The 25478-nt window shown below is 40.0% G+C and overlaps 2 protein-coding genes across 3 annotated transcripts; one reads left to right on the top strand and one right to left on the bottom strand.

Moving 5' to 3' along the window:
• The first annotated feature begins 87 nt into the window (after window positions 1-87).
• Window positions 88-653, top strand: LOC122739285 (zinc finger protein 2-like). The gene has a single exon (XM_043981086.1). The coding sequence runs from the start codon at window positions 183-185 to the stop codon at window positions 651-653; it is 471 nt and encodes a 156-aa protein (XP_043837021.1). The 5' UTR covers window positions 88-182.
• A 10638-nt stretch (window positions 654-11291) lies between these two features.
• Window positions 11292-24727, bottom strand: LOC122742904 (zinc finger protein 239-like). Of its 2 annotated transcripts, XM_043987490.1 has the most exons (5): window positions 24585-24727; window positions 20691-20779; window positions 20196-20322; window positions 13077-13190; window positions 11292-12540 (listed from the first exon to the last, which is right to left on the bottom strand). In XM_043987490.1, the coding sequence occupies exons 2-5, from the start codon at window positions 20721-20723 to the stop codon at window positions 11543-11545; spliced, it is 1272 nt and encodes a 423-aa protein (XP_043843425.1). In that variant the 5' UTR covers window positions 20724-20779; window positions 24585-24727; the 3' UTR covers window positions 11292-11542. The 2 variants fall into 2 exon arrangements, with proteins under 2 accessions (XP_043843425.1, XP_043843426.1); XM_043987491.1 differs by lacking the exons at window positions 20196-20322; window positions 20691-20779; window positions 24585-24727 and adding an exon at window positions 14187-14659.
• Between the last annotated feature and the right edge of the window lie 751 nt (window positions 24728-25478).

The raw sequence follows: 25478 nt of genomic DNA on the forward strand, positions 1-25478 counted from the left end.
GCCCTATGAATGTGATGAATGTGGTAAAGCTTTGTTAATTGTTCATCCCTCAATCGGCATCAGAGAATTCATACTGGGGAGAGTCCCTATAAATGTAATGAATGTGGGAAAGCATTCCGGACAGAAAGGTACACTTAATCGGCATCTGTTAACACATACTAGAGAAAAGCCCTATAAATGTAATGACTGTGGTAAAACTTTCAGCCATCGAAGTAGTTTTTGAGACATCAGATTACTCACACAGGAGAAAGTCCTACAAATGTGGGGAGTGTGGGAAAGCCTTCATTAATTTTTCATCTCTTTGTCGTCATCAGAGAATTCATACTGGTGAGAGTCCTTATGAATCAAAGCATGTGGGGAAAGTCTTCTTTGACCTCTCATCCATTACTCGGCATCAGAGATCTCACAAAGGAGAGAAACATTATGAATGTAATGAATGTAGAAAAGGCTTTTCTACACATTCATCCCTTACTGAACATGAGAGAATTCATACTGGAGAGAAACCTTATGAATGTGATGAATGTGGTAAAGCCTTTGTTAATTGTTCATCCCTCAATCGGCATCAGAGAATTTCATACTGGGGAGAGTCCTATAAATGTAATGAATGTGGAAAGCATTCCGACAGAAAGGTACACTTAATCGGCATCTGTTGACACATACTAGAGGAGAAGCCCTATAAATGTAATGACTGTGGTTAAACTTTCAGCCATCGAAGTAGTTTTTTTGAGACATCAGATTACTCACACAGGAGAAAGTCCCTACAAATGTGGGGAATGTGGGAAGCCTTCATTAATTTCTCATCTCTTAGTCATCATCACAGAATTCATACTGGTGAGAGCCCTTATGAATGCAAAGAATGTGGAAAAGTCTTCTTTGACCTCTCATCCATTACTCGGCATCAGAGATCTCACAAAGGAGAGAAACATTATGAATGTAATGAATGTGGAAAAGGCTTTTCTACACATTCATCCCTTACTGAACATGAGAGAATTCCATACTGGAGAGAAGCCCTATGAATGTGATGAATGTGATAAAGCCTTTGTTAATTGTTCATCCCTCAATCGGCATCAGAGAATTCATACTGGGGAGAGTCCCTATAAATGTAATGAATGTGGGAAAGCATTCCGACAGAAAGGCACACTTAATCTGCATCTGTTGACACATACTAGAGAAAAGCCCTATAAATGTAATGACTGTGGTAAAACTTTCAGCCATCGAAAGTAGTTTTTTGAGACATCAGATTACTCACACAGGAGAAAGTCCTACAAATGTGGAGAGTGTGGGAAAGCCTTCATTAACTGCTCATCTCTTCGTCGACATCAAGAATCATACTGGTGAGAGTCCTTTATGAATGCAAAGAATGTGGAAAGCCTTCCGACAAAAAGGTACCCTTACTCTACATCATCTAACACATACTGGAAAAAGCCTTTGGAATGTAATTATTGTAGAAAAGCCTTTCTGAAACAATTCATCCTTTATCCAACATCAGAAAATTCATACTGGAGAGAATTATTATGAATGTAATAAATGTAGCAAAACCTTCTTTGACTGCTCAGCTCTTAAACAACATCAAAAGATACATTATGGAGAGAAGACCTATGAAGGCTTTTTTGATTCCTCATCCCTTACTCAATATCAGGAAACTCATACGGGCAAGAATCACTATGAATATAATGGAATGTGGAAAATCCTACTCTAAACATTCATCCTTTAATGAACTTGAAAGGATTCCTACAGGAGAGAAGCCTTATGAATGTGGCAAATGTGAGAAAGCCTCAACTCTAAAAGTAGCTTTATGACACATCAAATGATTCACAGAGGAGAAAGTCCTATGCATGTAATGAATGTGGGAAAACCTTTTTTTACCAAAAATCCCATTAATCGACAATCAGAGAATTCATACTACCCTGAGGCCCTATGAATGCGATAATGTGGGAAAGCCCTTCCTTGATCGCTCAACTCTTATTCAACATCAGAGGCTTCATACAGGAGAAAAGCCCTATAAGTGGTAACAAATGTGGGAAAGCTTTCAGCCATAGAAGTAGTTTTTGGAGACATGAGCTACTCATAAAGGAGAAAGTCCCCATGAATGCAATGAATGTGGGAAAACCTTCTTGGAGCGCTCATCTCTTACTCAACATCAGAGAATTCATTCTGGAGAGAAGCCCTACAAATGTAATAACTGTGGAAAAGCCTTCCTTAAACATTCATCCCTTACTGTACATGAGAGAATTCATACTGGTGAGAAGCCTACAAATGTGATAAATGTGGGAAAGCCTTCTTTATGGCTTCTTCTTCTTACTCGACATCAAAGAATTCATACTGGTTAGTCCCTAAGAATATAATGTGGCAAATCTTCTTGCCATCCCGTATTATACATGAGATAGTTTCATATTAGAAAGAACTTTAAATTATGTAGCTGGTGTGGATAAATGTTCAGTAGCAAGTCATCTGTTAGGACAGCCATGTTGATGTTACGCCAGAGCGTAAGTCCTAGGGTTATAATTAAATAAGAGAAATTTGAATTGTACTTTTAATATTAGTCACTTTTTAAAACGTCAGATTGAGAGTTAAGACAAGACACCCCAAGAGACTTAAATTGCTCCTATGTTAAAGTATTCAAAACTGATGGTGCTTCTTACTTTTATTCAATTGCTATCCCTTTGCCACCAGTCTTTTTTTGGGTGACTGATCTCTATTGTGAACCTGGCCTCAGGTACCTCAAATACAAAATGTATCTCTTGAGAACCCCACCTTCCCCAAAGCTAGCAGGCCCAAGCCCTATTAAGTCCCAACCCTTGTGGTACACAAATAATTGAAGGGAGAACTTATAGGAAAATGGGGGGGGGCAGATTGTAAAACAGCATACAGGGGTAGCTAGGTGGTACAGTGGATAAAGCACCAGCCCTGGATTCAGGAGGACCTGAGTTCAAATCTGGCCTCAGACACTTGACACTTACTAGCTGTGTGACCTTGGGCAAGTTACTTAACCCTCATTACCTGCAAAAAAGAAAAGAAAAGAAATACAATGAAATAGGCAAATAAAAGTTCCAACATGATAAACAAATACTATTTTTGGTTGATTTATTAGCATTGTTCTAGGACACTTACCCTCCTGCCCCCCCATAATACATTTCCTGAATATTTTCTTTATGCCACTTCTCTTGTGTAGAAATATACTGCTGCCCAACTGTTGCCAGCATGTGTCTCTTTAAAGAAGCTGGGGCCAAAAAAATGTAGAAGGAAAATATTATGGTGCAAAAGCAGGCACAAAAATAAAGCTGAAATTATTGTAAGACATCATATTAAACACTCTGAAGAAAGAAAAAGATGTAATGAAATTAGCAAAAATATTATGAAGCTAAGAAGATGGTGATGATAAAACTCAACAGCCTGGAAACTTGCTTGGAGAATGTATGTAAAACAGTGGATTCTCAGAGAAACAGATTAGTTTATGCTAGAGGACAAAATGATCCAAAAAAGCACCCAACTCAAAAAGTATCTGGAAGCTATGCAAACAAATGTTATAGATCTGGAAGATAGAGCATGGAGAGATAGCTTTTGGGCTCCCTGAAAACTGAAGGAGTCTGATGATTAGATTACAGAAAGTTGTATAATAAAATGTTGGAAATGCTGAAAACAAAGCTCAAGCTGCAAATCAAATAATCAGGACAAAACAGAGAAAGGGACTAAAGACCACAAAAGAAGGAAGCATCATCCATCAGTCTTTTTCCACTGCCTCATTATTGAGTGGAGGTGAACTAGGTTCTTAAAGGTTATGCCTGCAGAGGTCTGGAAATCTACTGGTAAACTACTAGTTTGGAAAGCTGGAAAACTACTAGTATTGTTTCTGATGTGGGTTTTGCACAGAACAATGAAATAGATGCTCTATTCATTCACAGAGCAATAAGACCAAAGCTTCTTATGAAGACTATCCACTAAAGTGTATAGAGGTTGTGATCTACATGGTAGAGAGATTATCCACACTGACAAATTCATAGATTCCTGACAGGGAATTGGTGTGCATATATTTAATATAAATGTATGTGCACATACATACTGACAAAAAGAATAACTTCTTGTCATGGATCCAAGTCGGTTTGTTAACATCTACTTATCTAAATAATCCAGAGTGGTAACCAAAGACACATAACAGATTAATGTTTGATAAATGGAAGCCTACAAAACAGTGAGGAAGAAATTATTCAATGAATAAGGGCAGTTAAGTGTCACAGTGGATAAGGCACTGGGCCTGCTGTCAGGAAGATCTGAGTTTAAAAAAAAAAATGACTGAATACACTTAATAGCCATGTGACCCTGGGCAAATCACTTAACCTCTTCCTCAGTTTCTTCAACTATAAAATGGGTGTCTTAGCACATAACTCTCAGGATCAAATGCGAAGGTGCTTATTCTGTTTCAGGTATAGTGCCTATCTCAGATATGTGAAATAATATACTAATCCAATATACTGGCTTTCCAACTGCATGGCATAGGCTGGACAATCAGCATTTTTCATGCAGTTAGTTTTTCCTGTATAGATCATTAGGCCAATATTTTGAATTCATGAATCTCATTGAGCTGGTCCTTCAATATTTTGGAGCTTGGTACATTCCATCCCACAAATGTAAGCATCTTGAATTCACTATTAGAAGTTGAACTTGGGGGGAATGACTTACCCTCTCTATGATTGAATTTCTTCATCTTCATGACAAAGGAGTTGGATGAGGGGAACTTCAAGGTCTCTTTCCACTATTAATCTATAAGTATATGCTGCTTTTCCATTTGAACTCTAAGACATCTTTCATGACACTGGAGCCTATACATGTCATTGTTTAATTCTTGGGCAATAATCTGAGAATCATTGAACTGAGTTATTTCTGTGGTTGCTTTTATTAATTCTTGTATGATAATAACATGTATTAGATACCTTGTTTGAGGTAAAACTTTAATGTTGCATTTGTTCTACCAAGTCAAATGATTTTTTTTTAATCAACAAGCAATAAATAACAGAATCTGTTTTATAGTTAGTTCTAGCCACAGAGATTTGGTCAGTTGTAGAAGGATACCTTCAATATATGTACAGACCATTTCACTAAAACATTATGGAAATAAGAAAGGCTTATGGTTTGGTAGTTACGACTATCTTCTTGATTATCTTTTTTTGGCAAAAATATTATGTTATTTTTCCCTACTCTTTGCTCCCTATTTAGAAAGTGATTCCTTAATAATAATAGCTGATATTTATATAGCTCTTTAAGGTCCGAAGAAGCACTTTATATACCTGATTCATTTGAGCCCTACTTAATCCTATGAGAATGATAGGATGACAGGTATGATCCCCATTTTATAGATGAGCAAAATGAATCTCAGGTAAAATGATTTATCCATAGCCATCTAGTTATTAACTAGAAGAAGTGAGGGGCAGCTAGGTGGCACAGTGAATAAAGAACCAGCACTGGATTGAGGAGGATCTGAGTTCAAATCCAGCCTCAGACACTTGACACTTACTAGCTGTGTGACTCTGGGCAAGTCACTTAACCCCTCATTGCCCCACAAAAAAATTAATAATTAAAAAAATAAATATAAGAAGTGAGATTTGAACCCAGGCTTCTTAACCCCCAATCTAGCTCTCTGCTCTGTGACACTGCTTCTCTCCAGAACTTTAAGAGTATGGAGGCTACATCTGTGGAGAAACCTCCAGAATGCACTTCCTCTTTGTGTACTTGGTCTGCTCCAGCTGCTCCTCCCAATTTTGTGGCTTTTAAATGGTTATTTCAAGTTCCTCATTTTTGTACATTAGGGATTGAGGGATTAAATTCTAAATGTCTTTCCTCTGCCATATATGATAGAAAGGCTAAGCTAAGACAACTAAGTCCTGTGTCTTCTAAATGCATGTATAATCCTGTGGATTTAATTCTACCTTCCATTTTAATTGCTTCTGGTATTTAAAGTGCTCATGCCTTCTCTTTATGGACCCAGGATACAAAACTGTCATCATATGGTATAGGACTGAATCCTTAGAAACACATAGAGGAAGTATATTTTATTATGATTAAAGGGACGTTTGAGGTTACTTCTGAGTATTTTGGCTTAAAATTTTTGTTATAGATATTGTAACCAGAAACAATTCAAATAAGAATAATTTTAAAAAGAGATTGTACATGAAACTATAAACTTTAATTATTTTCAGTATGTTTTATATTTAAAAGGGCACACTAATTTTCAGAAGGTAATAAAAAACAACATTTCCATTCCTTTCTGAACTTCATTTTCTCTTCTGTATACTTTTCTGGATTTAATGAAACTTTCGAAGTACCTGCTATGTGCAGAGTACTGTACTAAGATGCTAGGAATATAGATTACAATTGACATAATTTATGGCTATAAAAATATACATTCTTTTGTGTGTGTGTGTGTGTGTTTATAACACAGATGCAAGTATAAAGGAAAACCAAGACAGAAGAACATTAACAACTTAGGGAATCAGGAAAGGCATCCTGTAGTAGGTGGCACTTGAGCTGAGCTTTGAAAGGATTATGAAAAGTAGATCAAGGAGTACATTCCAAACATGATTTGTGGGGAAGCAGACAGGGGGCAAATGTAGTGTTGTCTGGCTGGAACATAGCATTTGTAATAGGAAATACTATTAGATGATACTGAAAAGATAGGTAGGAGCAATGTTGTGGAGGGTCTTACATGCTGTTAAGAGATATTTTTATCTTAGATACAACAGAGAAGCCACTGAAAATTTTTGAGCCAAGTAGTGACATGGTCAGATCTGTGTCTTAGAAAATTATTTTTGGCAGCCTTATGGAAAAGGGAAGGAACTGGGAGTTTGGGAGATCAATGAGAAGGCTAGTTATTCCACTAGAACAGGGCAAAAGGTGATGGGAGATAGGTTATGGTAGTCACTGTGTGAGTTCAGAGAAGTGGGCTGATGGGCAATATGGAGTAGAAGTAGAACTGATAAGACTGTTAACTTATTGGATGTAAAGAATGAGAAGAGGAAAAGTCAATCAAGCCAGCATTTAATAAGTGCTTATTATCAGGCACAGTGCTAAGTGCTGGGACACAAAATGAAAAGTAAAATGGTACCCTCTTCTCAAAAGATTCTAAAAAAACAAAAAAAATTTTTAAAAAAGGGTAGCTAGGTGGTGCAGTGGATAGAGCACTAGCCCTGGAGTCAGGAGTACCTGAGTTCAAATCCGAGCTCAGACACTTAACATTTACTAGCTGTGTGACCCTGGGCAAGTCACTTAACCCCAATTGCCTTGCTTAAAAAAAAATTTTTTTAAAAAGATATTCTAATGGGTCAAGTATGATTACAAGGTTTTGAGCATGGATTACTTGGAAGGAGAGTGGTATCTTCATGAGAAATAGGTGAAGTTTAGAGGATTTGGGGAAGGATGGGAGATAAAGAGTTTGAGATGCTTATGGGTCATCCAAAAGGACGTATGCAGTAGGCTCTTGGGTAGTTGCAATTAGAAATTAAAGTGTGATACAAATATCTGAGATTCATATAAGGGTGAGACTTGAATCCATGGGAGTTGATTAGCTCTCCAAGAGACGAGAGAAACAAGAGTAGAGCTCATCAAATCACTCTAAACCCAGAATCAGGAAAGGGATGATCTAGCAAAAGAAATTCAGGTAGAAAACTGCATCATGGAAGCCAAGGGAAGAGAGTGTGTCTAGAAGGGGGTAGGCAACTGTATTAAAATCTACCAAAAACTCAAGAATGATAAAGAATTAGCAGTTAATTAAGCATTGATAACCTAGGAGATGGCAGTTTAAATCAAGTGGTGGGACCTAAACCAAACTGCACTTCTCTGGACTCTGAAACTTACCTGATCAGTAACCCCTACCGCTGGGGCCCTACCCTCCTTCTGATTGGAGAGGATAATGTAATAATGTAATGTAAAGTGTAATGCTTCTCCCGGAACATTGAAGAATGCCCTGGTCAACCATGTCTTCATTTTCCACTGTTGCACTCCTCTCTCACTCCCTTTTCAGAGGTTCTTTTAGTGTTCTCCCATTAGATTGTGAACTCCTAGAGGGGAGGTACTGGTTTTTGCCTTTCTTTGGAGTCCCCCTCCCCGTTTTCCCGGTGCTTAGCACAGTGCCTGGCACATCATAGGCCATTAATAAATGTCTACAGTCTAACTGTAAGGTACTGAGAGTGGGGGTGGTGAGAAATGGAGAAAATTAGAAGAGATAATCTTTCTCGAAGTTTGGTAGTCCGTGAGAGGATATTCGCTTGAAAAATAAAGGATATTAACTTGAGGCAAGCTGTTGATAAGACAGAAAGGGATAGATTAAGGGTACAGAGAGACGGCCTTTGCAAAAGGCCTCTTCCTCAGAAAAAGGGGTAAGCAAGGATGAGTGACAATACTTTGAGGTACAAAATAGGGGAAAGTGGGTGCTTAGGGTGGATGGCTTCTATTTTCTCTGTAAAATAGAAGGCAATGATGTTTGCTCAGAGAGCAATTGGAGTTGTTGGGCTCATTAGAAAAGGTTTGGAAAAGTCATTAGGAAAGTGGAAAGGGGAGGCAAGGAAAGGCAAAAGTTTTGCTGTGCAGCAATGAGAGGCCCATGGGGCAGCTAAGTGATTCGTGGGATAGAGTGCTCGGCTTGGAGTCCAAAGCTGGCTACAACATTTACTAGCTGGGTGACTCTGGACAAGCCGCTTAACCCGTTTGCCTTAGTTTCCTCATCAGTAAAATAAGTTGATAGGACATGGCAAAACACTCAGTATCTTTGCCAAGAAACCCCAAATGGGGTCACGAATATGTGGATCTTAAACAACTGAATAACAACGAGGATTCAACAGAAATAAGGTACATGGATTTTCATAGGGGCCAGTTGCAACAGAGTTGTGATTTATCCCCAGCAGTGTTCTACAGCTTGGAAATACTAGTAGATTGATTGGATGGATGCTATCAGAAGGACCAAGAGCTTAGAACTAGCAGAGCATGACCTTGTGCTAGAACAGTGTTTAGTGTGTCTAGAGTCAGCATGTTTTTGTTTTGGTTCTATTTTCTTCAGTCTGGCATCACTTCATGTTTCCCCTATTTGTCTACATATTTAGCACTTAAAATGCACAATAATATTCAATTACATTATTCTTATACTACAATTTGTTATGATTTCCCAGTTGTTGGCCATAGCCTTGTTCCTTCTTTTTTCTTCCATAGAACCTGAAATAATTTGGAAGAAACCTCAGATATCAAGTCCAAATCCCTACCTAATCCAAAATCCCTTCTCTAATATCCCTGGCAAGTAGGCATCCAGCTTGGAGAATTTTCCAACTCTGAAATTCTTAGAGTCTCCCATTTTTGGACAGCTCTAATCTAAAAACAGTTTTCCTTCTATCAAGCCTAAGTATGCCTCTTTTTAAGGTCTACCCATTACTACTGAATGCTGTTAATACCATTGTAAAGGTAGGACTCTTTCCTTGTCAATATCCTTACAATCTTTGTAATGGTATCCCTGGATCAAAGGATATGAACAGTTTTATAGCTTTTATTGTATAATGCCATAGAGTCATGGAATTTCAGATTTGGGAGGGACCTCAGAACTATTTGAATCCATATCTGAATTAAGTAACCTCTTTACATATTATATCTTAGTGCTTTTTGAGCTTCTGCTTGAAAATATCCAAGGAGAAACTACTTCTTGAGGTAGCCCATTCCACTCTTGGATAGTTTTCATCATTAATAAATGTTTTGTTCTTACATCAAGCCTAAGTTAGTCTTTTTGAAGCTTCACCCCATTGCTTCTAGTTCTGTCTTTTGGAGCCAAACAGAACTCTAACCCCTCTTCTAGATAAAAGCCCTTCAAATATTTGAAGCTAGCTAATGTATTGCTCTTTTCTTCTCCATGCTATGCATCCCTGGTTTCTTCAACAAATCCTCATGTGGCATGATCTTAGAGCTCTTCAGCATACATAATACTTTCCAAAATGGTTACATCATTTCATACTAGTAGTGTAATATTCTGCCTGTTTCTTCAAAGTCCCTGAAGCATTGTATTTTTACCATTTTAAATTACTATTGACAATGTAATGCCTTTATGGTTATATTTCAAAGTAATTTTCATTCTTATTTACTTGGTTATTTGAGCATTTGAAAATTTTTTTTCAGGTGATTCATTTTTTTTGTTTTGGCTGGGCAATGAGGTTTAAGTGACTTGACCAAGGTCACACAGCTATTAAGTGTCAAGTGTCTGAGGCTGAATTTGAACTCAGGTCCTCCTGAATCCAGGGCTGGTGCTTTATCCACTAAGCCAACTAACTGCCCCCCAGGTGGTTCATTATACGTTGTCCTCCCTTACCCTCAAACTGACCGTTCATATTCTTTAATTAAAGAATAAAATTTACTCTCATAAACTTGTCATTTCTTCTCTGTGCCTGAGTTTTCTAATCTGTAAAAGGAAGGGATTGGATTAGATGACTTTGTCTCTTCTGGGTTAAAAACCTATGATTCTTGCAGATTTCAGATGCCAAACTTTTATCAGAAGTATTTAAAGGACTCTCCCTAGTCTGTTTCCTTCTTTTTAAAATCTAGATTGCTTTTTGTGAAAGTCCTTTTTTATAATCAAATTTGACTTGTCTCCCAAAATTTCTTTTGAGGTTAAACATGTTCTACATCTCTGTAATTGCGAAATATACACATATTCCACAACTAATTGTTTTACATACTTCATTTTATATTAGATCTCTTTTCTACTGGAAATTTATTATACTATATGCTGGGAAATGTGGATTTACTCTCCTTTTTGCCACTGTTAGCCAAAGACAGCATACTAATTTATTCTGAAAACAATATTGTTTCCAATGCTTCTGACGCTCCTGATAATTTGGGAAGATTTTATAAAACTGATATTTTATAGGGGAAAACTAAGGAAATATGTTCTCTTTTGATGACTCATTCTTCCATTTTCTCAGAAGTCTCCTTTCAAGTATTTATGCACACCAAGAACTATGAATCTATGAGACTGACAGGCCAGGGATTTTCTTGAAGGGGGAGCCTCAGAGTTATATCTTGAATCTGGGGTACCTTGGATCAGATTCACAACATAGTATATGTAGAAAAAGGAGTTTGAATAGAAAAAAAGAGAAATTGAATAACAGCTAAAAGGGGTAGCAGGTTTATATAGATCTCCATTAGCTAGTTGGCATAGTGGATAAAGTTCTGGGTTCAGTCAGGAAGGTTTGGTTCAATCCCAGCCTTCAGATACTTACTAGCTATTTAACCCTCAACAAGTCACCTAATTTCTGTCTGCCTCAGTTTCTTCATGTGTAATGGAAATCATAACATTGGGTTGTTGTGAGAATATCAATAAGAAATTTGTAAAGTGCTTAGCATAGTGCCTGACAAATAGTAGGTGCTTAATAAATGTCTGTTTCCTACTCCTCCACCCATCTGTTTAAGATAATACCATTTTTAAGTGTCTATGGGGACCCATTTTCCCACGTTGACTTTTTGGTAGTCAATAAAATGACAAATATGATGGAAATTTTCCTTAAATTATTATATTCCTACATTACTCTCTGGCATAACGTCGTTGATGTTGGATGACAGATGCCTTGCTACTGAAGACTTTCCCGCACACACTACATAAATAGGGTTTCTCTCCAGTATGAGTTCTTTGATGCCTGGTAAGGGATGAACAGTCAAAGAAGGCTTTCCCACACTCATCACACTCATAAGGCTTCTCTCCAGTATGAATTCTCTGATGTACAGTAAGGGATGAATGTATAGAGAAGGCTTTCCCACATTCATCACATTCATAGGGTTTTTCTCCAGTATGAATTCTCTCATGTACAGTAAGAGATGACTGGTTAGAGAAGGCTTTCCCACATTCATCACACTCATAGGGCTTTTCTCCAGTATGAATTCTTTCATGTTCGGTAAGAGATGATGGGTTAAAGAAGGCTTTTCCACATTCATAACATTTATAAGGACTTTCTCCTGTATGAGTCATATGATGCCTCATAAGTCCACTTCTACGGCTAAAGGCCTTCCCACATTCATCACATTCATAGGGTTTCTGTCCAGTATGTGTTAGCTGATGTCGAGTTAGGTTACTTTTCAGGCTGAAGGCCTTTCCACATTCATCACATTCATAGGGTTTCTCTCCAGTATGAATTCTGTCATGTTCAGTAAGAGATGAATGTTTAGAGAAGGCTTTTCCACATTCATTACATTTATAGCGCTTCTCTCCTTTATGAGCCCGCTTATGTCGAGTAAGGGATGGGCGGTCAAAGAATTTTTTTCCACATTCTTTACATTCGTGCTCTCTTTCTTTAATGGGACTTTCTGTGAGACTAATTGACAACTGGTTGAAAGTATTGTCATAGGAAAGGGATTTCTTCCATTTTCCTCCTTCAGAGTTTTCCTGATGCTTCTCTAATCTGCCCTTGGACAGAAGAATGTCTCTGAATGTAGGGTCTAGAGGAACTAATATCCCTGGTGATTCTGCTTCTTCAGAAATGTTCTCATTTTGAGTTGACTGTTGGGTTTCAGGTTTACTCTCCCAGTCTAGAACCAAGAGAAAAAACAAATTAATCTATTCTCTGTGCTGTAAAAAAAAGAAATGCTATACTGGGAAGAAGATAGTGAAAGAAAAAAATGCCCACTAGGTACCCATGTTATTGTCACTTCCAAAAACAGTCTTGTAATCTGGAAAGAGGCTAAGAGGTGGGAGAGAACCGAAAAGGGAATAGAAGTAGGGGGAGAGTGGCTATATCATCAAATAAGGTGAACAGAAAATATAAAGTTCCTATCCAGGAGTGTGGTAAGGGTCACTAGAGTGTGTGTTAAGTGCAGGGGACAGTGATAAATAGCAATAGCAAATAAATAAGAAACAGAATGTAATCGGGGAAAATGAACTTTTAGTAAGTAAGGAAAGGTAGTCTCTAGAAAGCATGAGGAAAAGAGAAGAAATGGCAGGTAAGGATACACGTGAAGAAGGACAGCCACAGGTGAGACACACCTTTCCTTTACCCCCAAAGTTGGAAGAGAGCTTTCTCTCATTAAATGATTGTCCTGTTTCTTCTACTGAGTCCCTTACTCACCTGGAGAGGAGTTTCTTGGGATCTCTCTCTCTCTGGATTTCTGCAGATTGAATATCCATGGCTCTTTCCCTTGCTCCAATTTGAAGATCACATCTGGTTTAGAGATAGGAAACCCTGTTTGTATGGAAGAAAATAAAACACAACTGTTTCTTATGAGGACAAAGAATTATCCAAGATCCTCTGACAGGACTCACTTGCATTAACTTACTTCATCTTTCTTTAAAAATAATTATTGGTATCTTTTGTTGTTGTCTTTTGCATTACAATCAACAAAGCAACTGCATGAGAATGCATGCAATGTTCTACACCTGTAGTCTCCTACCTAGTCCCTAGGGAGGAGGGATATATATATATATATATATATATTTCTCTGTATCTTGGAACTAGGAATGTTTCATGCAGTTAATTTAAATTCAGCTACCTTTTAATGTTATTTTCATTTCTGTAACTATTTGTGTGTATTGTTTTCTTGGTTCCACTTTCTTCATTCTTCATCACCTCATATAAACTGTCCCATATTTCTATGACTTCCTCATATCATTTCTAATAGAATTACAATTATAGAATATAATATTTGATTATATTCATATACCACAGTTTGTTCAACCATTCCCCATTCAATGGACACCCACTTTATTTTCAATTTGTTTTTTACAGAAAGTCCTGCTAGGAATATGTTTACATGGCATTTTTCTATCATTGTTTACTTTGGGGCTATATATCTAGTACTGGAATCACCAAGTCATTGTGGGAAGTCAGACACACTAATTGGTGGAGGTGTGAATTAGTCAAACTGTTCTTGAAAACCATTTGGAATTATGGGAGGAAGGGTCGCTAACCAAGATCAGCTTTTCTTGTACAATTCTAAATTGTTTCCTAGTGCTGTTGCTTTAATTCATAACCCCACCAACAGTGTATAAGTGTCTCTTATTTTCCAAAACCCCTCTGCCACTGACAATTTATGTTCTTTATCACCTTTATTAATTTGATGACTGTCAATGGAAACTTCAGGTGTTTTTTCTCATTATTTATAATTGAGGCATGTTTTCCATATGGTTGTTCATCATTTATATTTCTTCTGAAAGCTGTTCAAATCCTTTGAACACTTACACTTGCCAGGTTTTTCATTCATACTACATCTCTGGATCACTTTTCCCCTTATGGAAACAAGAAGCTCAGAACTTTGCCATTCAGGTATATAATATGTAATTAAGGTGTTTTGTTGTTGTTTTTTTTAATTCCAGCCCCTACCTCACCCCCTCACTGGTATTAACGTATGTGGGGTACATTATGACCCAAAGCATTGCCCAACCCTGCCCCTATCTACCCTGCCTCTCCACCAATATACACATTCATTCTCACCCAGAGAATTTCCATGGGGTGACAAACCACAACTTTCACATACATTGATCTGTTTAGCCTTTCATCCTCTCCAGACATATACAGTCCTGATGCAGACATACCATCTCCTCCTTCTGTACAAAGATTTATTCTCTCTAGCCACCTCTGTAAACCTGAGGCTTTAGACAGATCTCTCCTAACTTTCCCATATCCTGTCATTCAAGCTCTGTCTGTTTATCTGGGGTTTTTTTTTGTTTGTTTTTTTTTTTTAGTGAGGCAATTGGGGTTAAGTGACTTGCCCCAGGGTCCACACAGCTAGTAAGTGTTAAGTGTCTGAGGCCGGATTTGTACTCAGGTTCTCCTGACTCCAGGGCCAGTGCTCTATCCACTGCACCATCTAGCTGCCCCCTCTGTCTGTTTATCTTATAAATGAAGAACAGAGAAAAAACTGACTTGTTGATCAGTTGGTGGCAGAACATGAACCATAACTAACTGGTCAAGTGCCACCTGTGGGCCAGGCATCAAGCTTAGCTGAAGCAATAAGGCATCCTAAGGAGAGATGAGGTAGCATGTGCAAGGGAAGTCAAACCACAACCTCCTCTCAGACCTAATGAGATAGCTGAGGACCCAGAACCCAAGAGCCTTAGCAAGACTACTGGCCTTGTTTGCAGCTGATGCTTTGTAGCCATCATCAAGCAGAGAAATCACTGTGAAGAAAGGGCTCGCTTTCTTGACACCATCAACCTCAAATGCTGACTGTCACCATCAGGAAGATAAGCCCAAGCTTGGGGAGTGACAGAAGTCTCTATACAACAGGCCCTGCTTCCAGCCCAGCACTCCATAACCACCTTCCCAGGAAGCAACCTCTATGAAGATGTGACTGGGTCAACTACTTAGAAAGGAAAGTTCTTGCCACCAAAGTCCTGGCATTGTCTAATGGTTTAACATTACAAGTTGATATGATTATCAGTAGAAATGACATTAAAGAATATTCATTATCATCAGCTTTGTTGCTTTACCCTAAGGACCATGGGATCTTTCCATCTGACTTACAGCTGAAATCTATATATGTTGTTTCCCCCATTAGAATGTAAACTCCTTAAAAGCAGAGACTGCCTTGTTTTTCTATGTTTCCTCTTCAGCACTTAGACAGTAAGTGGTTAATAAATACTCTTTTAAAATTTTTTATTTTAAAAATTATTTTAAATTTATTTTTCTCATTTTCCCCCTTTCACTAATGCCAGTACTGCAACTCTACTTTCTACATCCACTAGTCCAGTAACTACTCCAGATATTAACTTAACTTCCCTGTGAACTGGTTTCTAACAAGGTACTTGGACTATTTATCAGTGTTAAGGAAAGCCTGACTGTTCTTTTGCAGACCATGGAGTAATTAATCACTGTGGTTCAGCATAGTTGTCCTTCTGTTTTAAACAAGCATTTTTTTCTTCCCTCTGCTGCTTTTCTTTGTGTGGTCCTCTTCGAGAACGAAGGATGACAACAACAGCATCTCTACCTAGAGTAGAGTTTAAGGAAGACTGTGTTCTTGGGTCCCAGAGAGGAAAGTGGAGTCACATTACACATGTTCTGTGATTTTTTTTCAGTATTTAGACAGTTTTGCCATCTAACCAAGTTTCCCTATATTCAATGCACTTTTTTTTGTTTGTTTGTTTTTATTTTTTTAAATGAGGTTTGGTTGCCATCATCTACTCTTTTTTTTCTGGGCAATGAGGGTTAAGTGATTTGCCCAGGGTCACACAGCTAGTAAGTATCAAGTATCTGAGGCCAGATTTGAACTCGGGTACTCCTGAATCCAGGGCCAGTGCTTTACCTATTGTACCACCTAGCTGCCTCTCAATGCACTTTTAAGTGGTCTTTTTGCTTCCGGTGAGAACATCTATCTCATCTGTTAACTCCTTCCTCACTTTTCCTTCTTTTTACTTTTGCTCTCTCCTCTGCCTGGAGAGGTTCCTTTTCTCTATTTTCTTCCTGTTTATTCATCAGCCTGTTCAGGACATTTTTTTGATACTGAGTCCTCTGTGTTTTTTTCCTTGCTTCTTCCCCACTCCCTTTCACCAAGATACATTTCTTCATAAAACAGCAGCCCCCTGCCTTGCATCAGTCCATACTTTCAACCCAGAAATTTTTCAGGACTCTAACAATGTTATTCCTTGAAGTGGATGGTATATAGATGTACTCTTTCCCACCCTAAAAGCTTCAGGGCAGTCATTGGAAATTCTGAGAACTATAGACTTAGACTCTTGTTATTATATGAGACTTTATGAGGGAGTTTTAGTCCTATCTCTCAGAACTCAATCTGGAAAAGGTTGCTAAAAAATTAAAAGAAATAAAAAAAGAAAAGAAAAATTAAAAAAAGAAAGAAAAAGGGTGCTACTCAAATCTCCCTACTCAAAGTGAGGGTTGCCTGCAAGTTCCCTAGATCATTACATTGGAAACATAGCCCTAGACTAGATCAGTATGGGCACACCACAGGGACCTCCCCATTATCCCTAGTGGTAGTTTCCCTTGCATCTACTCATCAGGGTGTCATGTACCATCTGGAGCACAGCCCCAGAAACAATGATTGGCTGGATGGCCCAGGTTTCTAAACCCAAAACATTTAAATATCCAAATAATTAAATAAATGAAAATTAAAATAATTGTGAAATATAACCTTAAGCCTTGATAAAGATGGCTGTTGGTATGCCCTATAGTGCCCTTGTTAAAATACCTACCTTTACCTGCTAGGCCGTAGCCACAAAGGCTCTAGACTTAATTGTTTATCCTTTAACCACTTGGTTGGCTCCAGCTACTCTAGAGCAAAGCTTCTTAAACTGTGGGTTGTGACCCCACATGGGGTCGAGTAACTGAATGTGGAGGTTGAGAAAAATCTGGCAACAGTAAAAGGTTTATGTATACCTATTTTATATACTTATATGCCCAGGGTTGTGTAAAAATTTCTCTGGTGAAAAGGGGTCATGAGTGGAAAAAGTTTAAGAAGCCCTGCTCTAGAGGCAATGACAGGGTGACTTCCACTCAAATACTTTCCCTCAGGCAGGTCTGCTGCTCCACCAGTTACAAAAAACAAAACAACAACAACAAAACTGAGCAGCAGAGGCTAATGCAATTATCCCTCCTGACTGCTTATGCAAAACACTCTAAGGTGACGGGAAAAGGGGGAACTGCCTTCCTGGGAAATGCTAATTCCAGCATGGACTCACTAGCACAGACTGGTCAGCACTTTACCACTAGCATCTGAGGTTGTTTGTGGCATGCCCTGCCTACCCCCTTCCCCCAGCCTTCTCTTTTCCATGTGGAGACTACAAGGAGAGCAAAACATTTCCACACACAAAATCTGACTGGGGTCTCCATCGAAGCCCTGGACAACTGACTGGTATCCATGAATCAGAGATGGCAAAATCCACAACAATGTCCAACCCATAATGAACACTCTGACATCCCTCCCTGGGAAGAGTTTCCCAAGTACTTATGTCCTAAGCTTTACATTGGATTAGAGTGACAGTTCCCTGCTACACCAAGTCCCAACATAGACTTATTCTCACCTTTCTCTTCAGAGCACAGAACTACTCTCTCCTAATTCTTCTAACCAACATTAAATGTATCTCAGTGCTTCATTCTGCATGCACTAAGTAACTGCTCTAAGTACTGTCTTTAAAAGCCAGAATCTAGGGGCAGCTAGGTGGCGCAGTGGATAGAGCACCGGCCCTGGAGTCAGGAGTACCTGAGTTCAAATCTGGCCTCAGACACTTAACACTTACTAGCTGTGTGACCCTGGGCAAGTCACTTAACCCCAATTGCCTCACTAAAAATTAAAAATAATAATAATAATAATAATAATAAAAGCCAGAATCTAGAAGATGCCTGCACTGGATACCAACTTCAGGAAACTTTTAGGCATGGGGGTTAATCAGCAATTGTAGAGAGTTGCATACAACCTTCACCTTCCATGAGCAATCTGTCTGCCCTACATTGGGGTTTTGAGTCCTAATACTTGTGTTCAGTAAGAGAAGAGAAACAGAGAATCTTTGTCTTACAATTGGATTCCAAATACTCAATTTCCAAAGTACAAAATGGAGGAGGCATGGCTAAAGAGCTATTCATCTGAAAAAAAAAAAGATCTGGAAGGATTAGTAGCCTGAAAGCTCAGGATGAGTCAAGAATGTCATCTGGCCACCATGAAACGTAATCTGAGGCTAGGGTGGGGATACTTTTGCTCTATTTTGTCCTGGTCAGGCCACATCTGGAAGGATATAATTCAGTAAGGATACTGATAAAGTGGAAAGCAACCAGAGGAAGATAATCAGGATAGTGAACGGCCTTGAGTTCACACCATATGACTGCTTAAAGGAAACAAGGATCTTTGCCTAGTGAAGAAAAGAGTAGCTTCCAACTCTGAGATTTTGTGAATCAAATAATGTTAGAGCTAGAGAGAACTAAGAGATCATATAATTCAACCCCCACCATCAGAAAGAAAGCTTAAGGTAAGAGGTGAAAGGACTCGCCCAGGTTTGAATGGTTAATGAGGATGAGACTTGAACTCAGGCCTCCTGACTTTTCTTTTCCCTATGCTAATCCACCTCCTTATCCAAAAAGGATATGATAGGAAAACTCAAAAGGAGTTGTGGTAACTTCTGAAGGAGGTTCAGGATTATCTTTCCAGAAAGCAGATATGTGCTCTTATCTTAGGTGAAAGCCCTTGACCTGTAGGAGAAGAGGACAAGGAAGTTACAGTCTCAGGAATAGTGTATTGAAGCTTCTTCATTTCAACTTAAGATGTACATCATTTTCACCTGTTAAGGAGAGAAGAAATGCTTTGTTTCTTGGCCAATAAAGTATTTGAAATCTCTGACCCAAACCCTGAGTCAAAATTCAGGTAAGAAATTCAGAGGCTCCATGGTTCTTACCAATTCTCTCTCATACACTGACAACTCCAGAACTGCTATACTGTTGACACCAGCCCTTGGCAACCCAGCCCCCCTCCCCTGCCCTGCTTCTTGCTTGGCTTATTTCTTCATAGGTACCACTTGCCTTCGCTTTCTTTAATCAATTTGCCACACCTGTTATCAGTTCTAGGGCATATTAGCTTTCTTTTTCTGCTCAGTTTGGTTTCTAGATTAGGATGTTTCTATTCATTTCAGGTCTAGGCTCCATGTGGAAATTACCTTGCCATTACTATTGCCTGATTCACCTTTACTTCTGGTTCCCTCCCTTTAGACTTAAGAAATCATATTTTTCTCTACCCCCTTCTTTATCCACTGCTCTTGACTCAAGTTCTATAGTTTCCCTGAAGGCCTACCGAATTCTGTTCTACCAAATGTCTGCCTGAGTGGTTCTTGAAAGGTTGGGCCCTTGCTTTGCTGACTCTACAGTGACTCCTCTCCCTCCTCCATGCCTCTTCTCTTTACCTTTTGGCTCATCACTTCTAAATCCATGGGCTCATCTGGCAGCTCTGCAACCTGTTCTTACTCCTGATGCATTCAGACCTCTTAAGGTCCTCATCCTCTCCAGGACCCCACCCTTCACCTGGTCCCAGAGCACACAGTAGGACCTCCCGATCACCTTCACAGTTACACAGCCATTACTGTTGTTTCAAAGCAGTTCCTACAGATATCTGTTACATGACTATCTTTAAGACACACAGTCACAATGAGACATCAATAAATCCAATCCCAACCCTGCATCCACTACTCTTTAGCAAAGAGGAGAATTTGCTTAATTTAAGACAGGTCCTGAATCACAGGGAGAAGCCATCCTTACCCAGTGAGATGAGGTTTCTATAGTTCTCCAGCATCACGTCCCTGTAGAGGTCCCTCTGAGCAGGAGTCAGTTGTCCCCATTCCTCCTGGGTGAAGTTTACAGCCACATCCTTGAATGTCACTGATTCCTGAAACAAACATATTCTTGCTCACCCATAAAACCTTTCCTACCTAATGGGAAAGTGTGGAAATAAGAACATTTGGAGGGATTGATGGGATGGATAGAGTAGTTCTGATGATAGTAAGAACTCTGAGTAGGAGAGAAGTTGCAGCATTTGACCTGAGGTAGGAAGGTATCTCTTCCATGTTGGTATGCTTATCACTAAGCTCCAATGAGGATGACCACTGGTCAAGCAAAACTCTTGTCTTCCTTAATCCTTCATCCACAAGGAGGGGGGTCAGAGAGCCAGAGAAGTTACATGACGATGAGAAGGGTAAGTATCCACACTCTGGAAACTGAAATTTCATTTAGAAAAGAGAGGAAAAATCAGCTCACCTGGGCTTTGGTTATCAGGGTCACAGCAGCCATTCCCTCCTCTTCTGTGGCCCTCTCTTGGAAAAAGGCAGAGTTCTGAGAATGCAGGCCTAGGCGAGAAGAGGGGCAATGATCATGCCTTGGAGCTACCAGATTCACCAGGTTAGAAATATCTAAATAACTGAAGCATGTGATTTCTCTGTCTCTCTAAACTCTACAAAGGATGTCAAAGGTAGCCCAGGCACAGTAGCCTTGCCCCTTCCAAGATCAGAGAAGAGGAAAAGAACCCCTATCTACAAAAATATTTAGAGCTGGGGCAGCTAGGTGGTGCAGTGGATAAAACACCGGCCCTGGATTCAGGAGGACATGAGTTCAAAGCCAGCTTCAAACACTTAACACTTACTAGCTGTGTGACCCTGGGCAAGTCACTTAACCCTCATTGCCTCTCAAAAAAACAAACAAAAAATTTAGAGCTTCTCTTGTATAGTGGCAAAGAACTGGAAATTAACGAAGTGTCAATCAATTGGGAAACGGCTGGACAAATTATGGTCTGAGAATGTTATATTGTCATAAGAAATGATAAAGGGACAGTTTCAGAGGAACTTGGGAAGACTTAGGTGAACTAGTACAGAGTAGTAGACAAAAATATTGTACAAACAAACATCAATGTGGTGTCCATCCACAATTCCAGAGGGCTGCTAATGAAGGATGCTACCCACCTCTGGACTGAGAGGTGATGGATTCGAGATACGGAATGAATTATATGTTTTATATAATTAATAAATTTATCATTGATATATTGTTAATTATTAATATAATACATTTAAATTTTATTACTAATTATTGATATATTAATTACATAATTAAATAGTTATTTTGGGGGGGCATGGCCAATCACTGGAATTTGTTTTATTTTTATATATATTTCTTACATGGGTTTTGTTTTTCTTCTTTTTTCAATGTGTTGGGGAGGAGGTAGAAAAGGAAAAAAGATGCTGGAAGGTAGAATTCACGAGACTTGATAACTACTTGGATATATAGGTGAGACAATGAGCTGAGGATGATCACTCCTCCCCACTCCCCTTTTTAACCAGCTTTTTTATCAGCTTCATAGTGGTCATCTGGTAAAATAGAGACAACAGTATCTGTGGTACGCAAGGTGAGGATCAAATGAGATGATGTGTTAAAAGCACTTTGCTAATAAGGATGGCTAAGATTTATATAGCACCTACTATGTGTCAGGCATCATTTGATCCTCACCTCAATCCTGGGATATGGATGCTAGTATTATTTCCATTTACAGATGAGGAAACTAAGGAAATCAGAAGTTAAGTGGCTTATTGAGGGTCACACAGCTAATAAGTTATTGAGACTGTATTTGAATTCAAGTCTTCCTGACTCTGGGCCCAGCACTCTATCCACTGTGCCAACTAGCTAACACAGAGCCAGGCCCATTGCCTTATCTACTGTACTATCCAGCCTTAAAGCATTAGATAATTCTAGCTACTTTATTATAAAACAGGGATATTAATATATGACTAAAAATGATAGTGATTCTACAAATCAATTTCACTACTTTTTTTAGTAACATACTTCAAATATACCCTTACCTACTAAAGAGAATCCTATTTTTGTTAGGTTAGGATGTCAATGTCAGTTAACAACATTTATTAAGTGCCTAATAAGAGCCAAGTACTGTATTAAGCTCTGGAGATATGAAAAAAAAGAAAAAGACAGTCAGTCCCTGACCTCGAGGGACTCCCAGTCTAAAGGGGGAGACAACAGGTAAACAAATATCTACAAACAAGCTATATAGACAGGACAAAGAGGAAATAATCACCAGAGGAAGGGGTACTGGAATTAGAAGGTGAGATTTTATCCGGGCCTTCAGGGAAGCCAGGAGGCAGAGATGAAAGAGGAAGGTATTCTAGGAAGAGAGTATGTCTGGAGTCAGGAGAGGGAGTGTTTTGTTTTAGGAACAGTAAGAAGGCTAGTGATGCTGGATTGAAGAGTATGTGTAGGGGGGTAAGTTGTACAGACCAGAAAGGCTGGGGGAGCTGGGTTATGAAGGACTTTAGAAGCTAAAAAGAGGATTTTATATTTGATCCTGGAGGTGACAGGGAGCCACTGGAGTTTAACAAGCAGAGGATTGACATGGATGGACTTGGTTAGGAAACTCACTTTGATGGCTGAGTGGAAAACTGAAGTGTTGAGAGACTTGTGGCCTGCAGAATAAAAAGATACTGCCACCACCCTGGTGCAGGCCCTCATCTCCTCATATCTAAATTGTGGTCATAGCCTTCTGGTTGGTCTGCCTGCCACAAGTCTCTCCATACAAGTTTACTCACTTGCACATATGTATACATATGCACAGGTATGCATGTTCACCTATCTACATGCTATTTATGGGAGAAACCAGTGGAAACCGTTTTGTCCCCACCTTTACCTTTCAGGCTTGTTGAACATGGGGAAAAGAGAGGAGAATATGAAAAGAGATGATATGAGAAGTCCAGTATTGAAGCCTCAAGCAATAACTCAGTGAGACCAGAAGGCAGCCCAGACCTGGTCAGTTATAGCCACTGTATTCTCCCCAACTCAAGTTTTTTTGTTTGTTTGGAGATGGTTCATTTTCACATCTTGAAACATTTGAGGTCCTTATTGTTCTCTGGATATTATGCTCTCATGGGGCTGCTAGGTGGCACAGTGGCTAGAGCACTGGTCCTGGAGTCAGGAGGACCTGAGTTCAAATCCAGCCTCAGACACTTGACACTTACTACCTGTATGACCTTGGGCAAGTCACTTAACCCCAATTGCTTCACCAAAAAACCCCAAATCAAAAACAAAAACAAGACTTGGATATTATGCTCTCACCCAAGTCCCCGGGTAGAATGGTCAAGAATTGTTCTTCTTGCATTGGCTATAACAGGACTGATTCTGTATCAATCTTAGGCCTCCCTTAACAGACAGAGCTCCAGGGATGGGTTCAACAAAAAACCAGAAAGGGGGTCCTTCCCTCCATTTTGGTACTGGAATTCCCTGAAGGTTTACTGAAAGTGGAAAGAACTAGGCCCTAGAGGAGAGATGAAAAAATGAACTTCCCTCTCCTCTTTGCAGAGGTAGACTGTCAGCTTAAGGTGTCAGTTTTGTTGAACTGTTTGTTTGTTTTGTATTTCTTATAAGGGATGGTTCGCTGGATAGGGATATGAAAATAATACAAAACCAAAATACATCAATATTTTCTAAAACAGAAAGTGACTTCTAAGACTGTATTTTGGTCCTGAACGGAAGGAATGCTTCTCTTTGGGAGCTTTAATTGTATCAGCAAAGCCAGGATTTAAGGTTTCTGGGGAAGGACTAACTAAAGGATAGGGTCTCTCTCTCTTCTTGGGGGTTGGAGGATTTATCCCTACCAGAGAGCCAAGCCTCTGACACCCTATGCTAGATCGCCATAGGTTTTGCCAAGGTACAGATGGAAGATAACATCAGTACGGGGGCACTCGCCAGTCACTGGGTAAAGTGCAGTCGTGCTGGAGAGATAGGCTGGGTCCACAGCCAAATCACAAAGGGCTACCCTGAGGAATCTGAACTCTGTTTCAAGGGATATAGGGAGCCACCGAAGCTGCTTGAGTGGGGGAGTGACATGTGTGACATGGGGCTGGGCTTCTGATAGGAAAGGGGGAGGGAAGAGAAGGATCGCATCATGGGGAGCAGAGAGCCTAGCCTTGGGAATCCAATGTTCTCGGTCCGATTCCTGTCTCTGCCACCGACAGACTGAGCGAGTCGGGGCAGGACTTCCCTTCTCTGCGCCTCAGTTTCCCGATGTGTCAAATGGGGATCTTCAAGCCCCCAACCTGCCCAGTGTTTGCAGACCCCACTTCCCTCAGTCCCTGAACGCCCCCACAGACCAGCCTTTACCTCCGACCCGAGACGGTCCAGAAAAACTGCTATTCTCCAGGTCCGATCCTGAGTTATGAGGCCACAGAGGTTATGGTCCGAAGAGGAAGCCAAGCTTGCTCTCTCCCCAGGGAGCTTCGCCTCCAGAGCCCAGACTGCCTGGACCAGCCTCGAGAGGGGGATTCTGGGGGATTGAGTCTGAGTGTAAGAGTCGGCGTGGCTCTATGGCCTCTGGGAAATGTAGTCCGGGATTCCCACCTATGCAGTCGCCATGGGTAGACTTTCAGATTTGACTCCCCACCACCACGCTTCTCGGTTGCCATGGCAACGACCTCCTCCGCGACTCCGAAAAAAGAACCTTGAAATACTTGGTAGCTCTCTGTGTCTCTTTTCTCCTTACTACTGAGGAGGAGCGGTGCGGGGTCCCATTTGTCAACTGGCTGTGGGCCCAGAGAGTAGTAGATGAGGCTTTTCTGAGGTTGTACAGCTAGTTGGTAGCTGAGGGGATCCGGAGACGGAGCTGATCCCTTTCCCTACAGTACGCTCCACCTAGAGGAAGAGAAGCTCTGGGAGCCGCCTTCGCCTGTCTTTGGGTGTTGTTTATAGAGTGCCTCATATCTACCCTGGGCCCAAGATATGCATTTAATGCCAGGGAGCCTTAAGGCTGCAGACGGAGCCCAGATCTCTGCTGTCTTTCTCCGCCCTCTGCCCCACCTACAAGTTCAGGTGTGCCAGGTCTGAGCTCTGCATACACACCTGGAGCATCACTGGACTCTCAGGAGGACTGGAGTCCACTCTAAATTCTTTAGAAGGAAAAGTCCAACACCCAGGGCTGCTTCACACGTGGTCGGTCCCCTTCCCAAAATAAAAACAAATAAAAAAAAAAAAAAACCAAAAACCTGGACACCAGGTTCG

Source organism: Dromiciops gliroides, chromosome 2 (assembly GCF_019393635.1).
Source record: "Dromiciops gliroides isolate mDroGli1 chromosome 2, mDroGli1.pri, whole genome shotgun sequence".
NCBI classification, from domain to species: domain Eukaryota; kingdom Metazoa; phylum Chordata; class Mammalia; order Microbiotheria; family Microbiotheriidae; genus Dromiciops; species Dromiciops gliroides.

What these genes read in the sequence shown, in the direction of transcription:
- LOC122739285 (XM_043981086.1), top strand. Translation starts at nt 183, where the DNA reads ATGACTGTGGTAAAACTTTCAGCCATCGAAGTAGTTTTTGAGACATCA.
- LOC122742904 (XM_043987490.1), bottom strand. Translation starts at nt 20,723, where the DNA reads ATGGCTGCTGTGACCCTGATAACCAAAGCCCAG. An exon ending in CCCTGATAACCAAAGCCCAG is followed by an intron (nt 20,323 to 20,690) that starts GTGAGCTGATTT and finishes TGTTTGTTTCAG; the next exon opens with GAATCAGTGACATTCAAGGA. An exon ending in CCCAAGAAACTCCTCTCCAG is followed by an intron (nt 12,541 to 13,076) that starts GTGAGTAAGGGA and finishes TCTTGGTTCTAG; the next exon opens with ACTGGGAGAGTAAACCTGAA.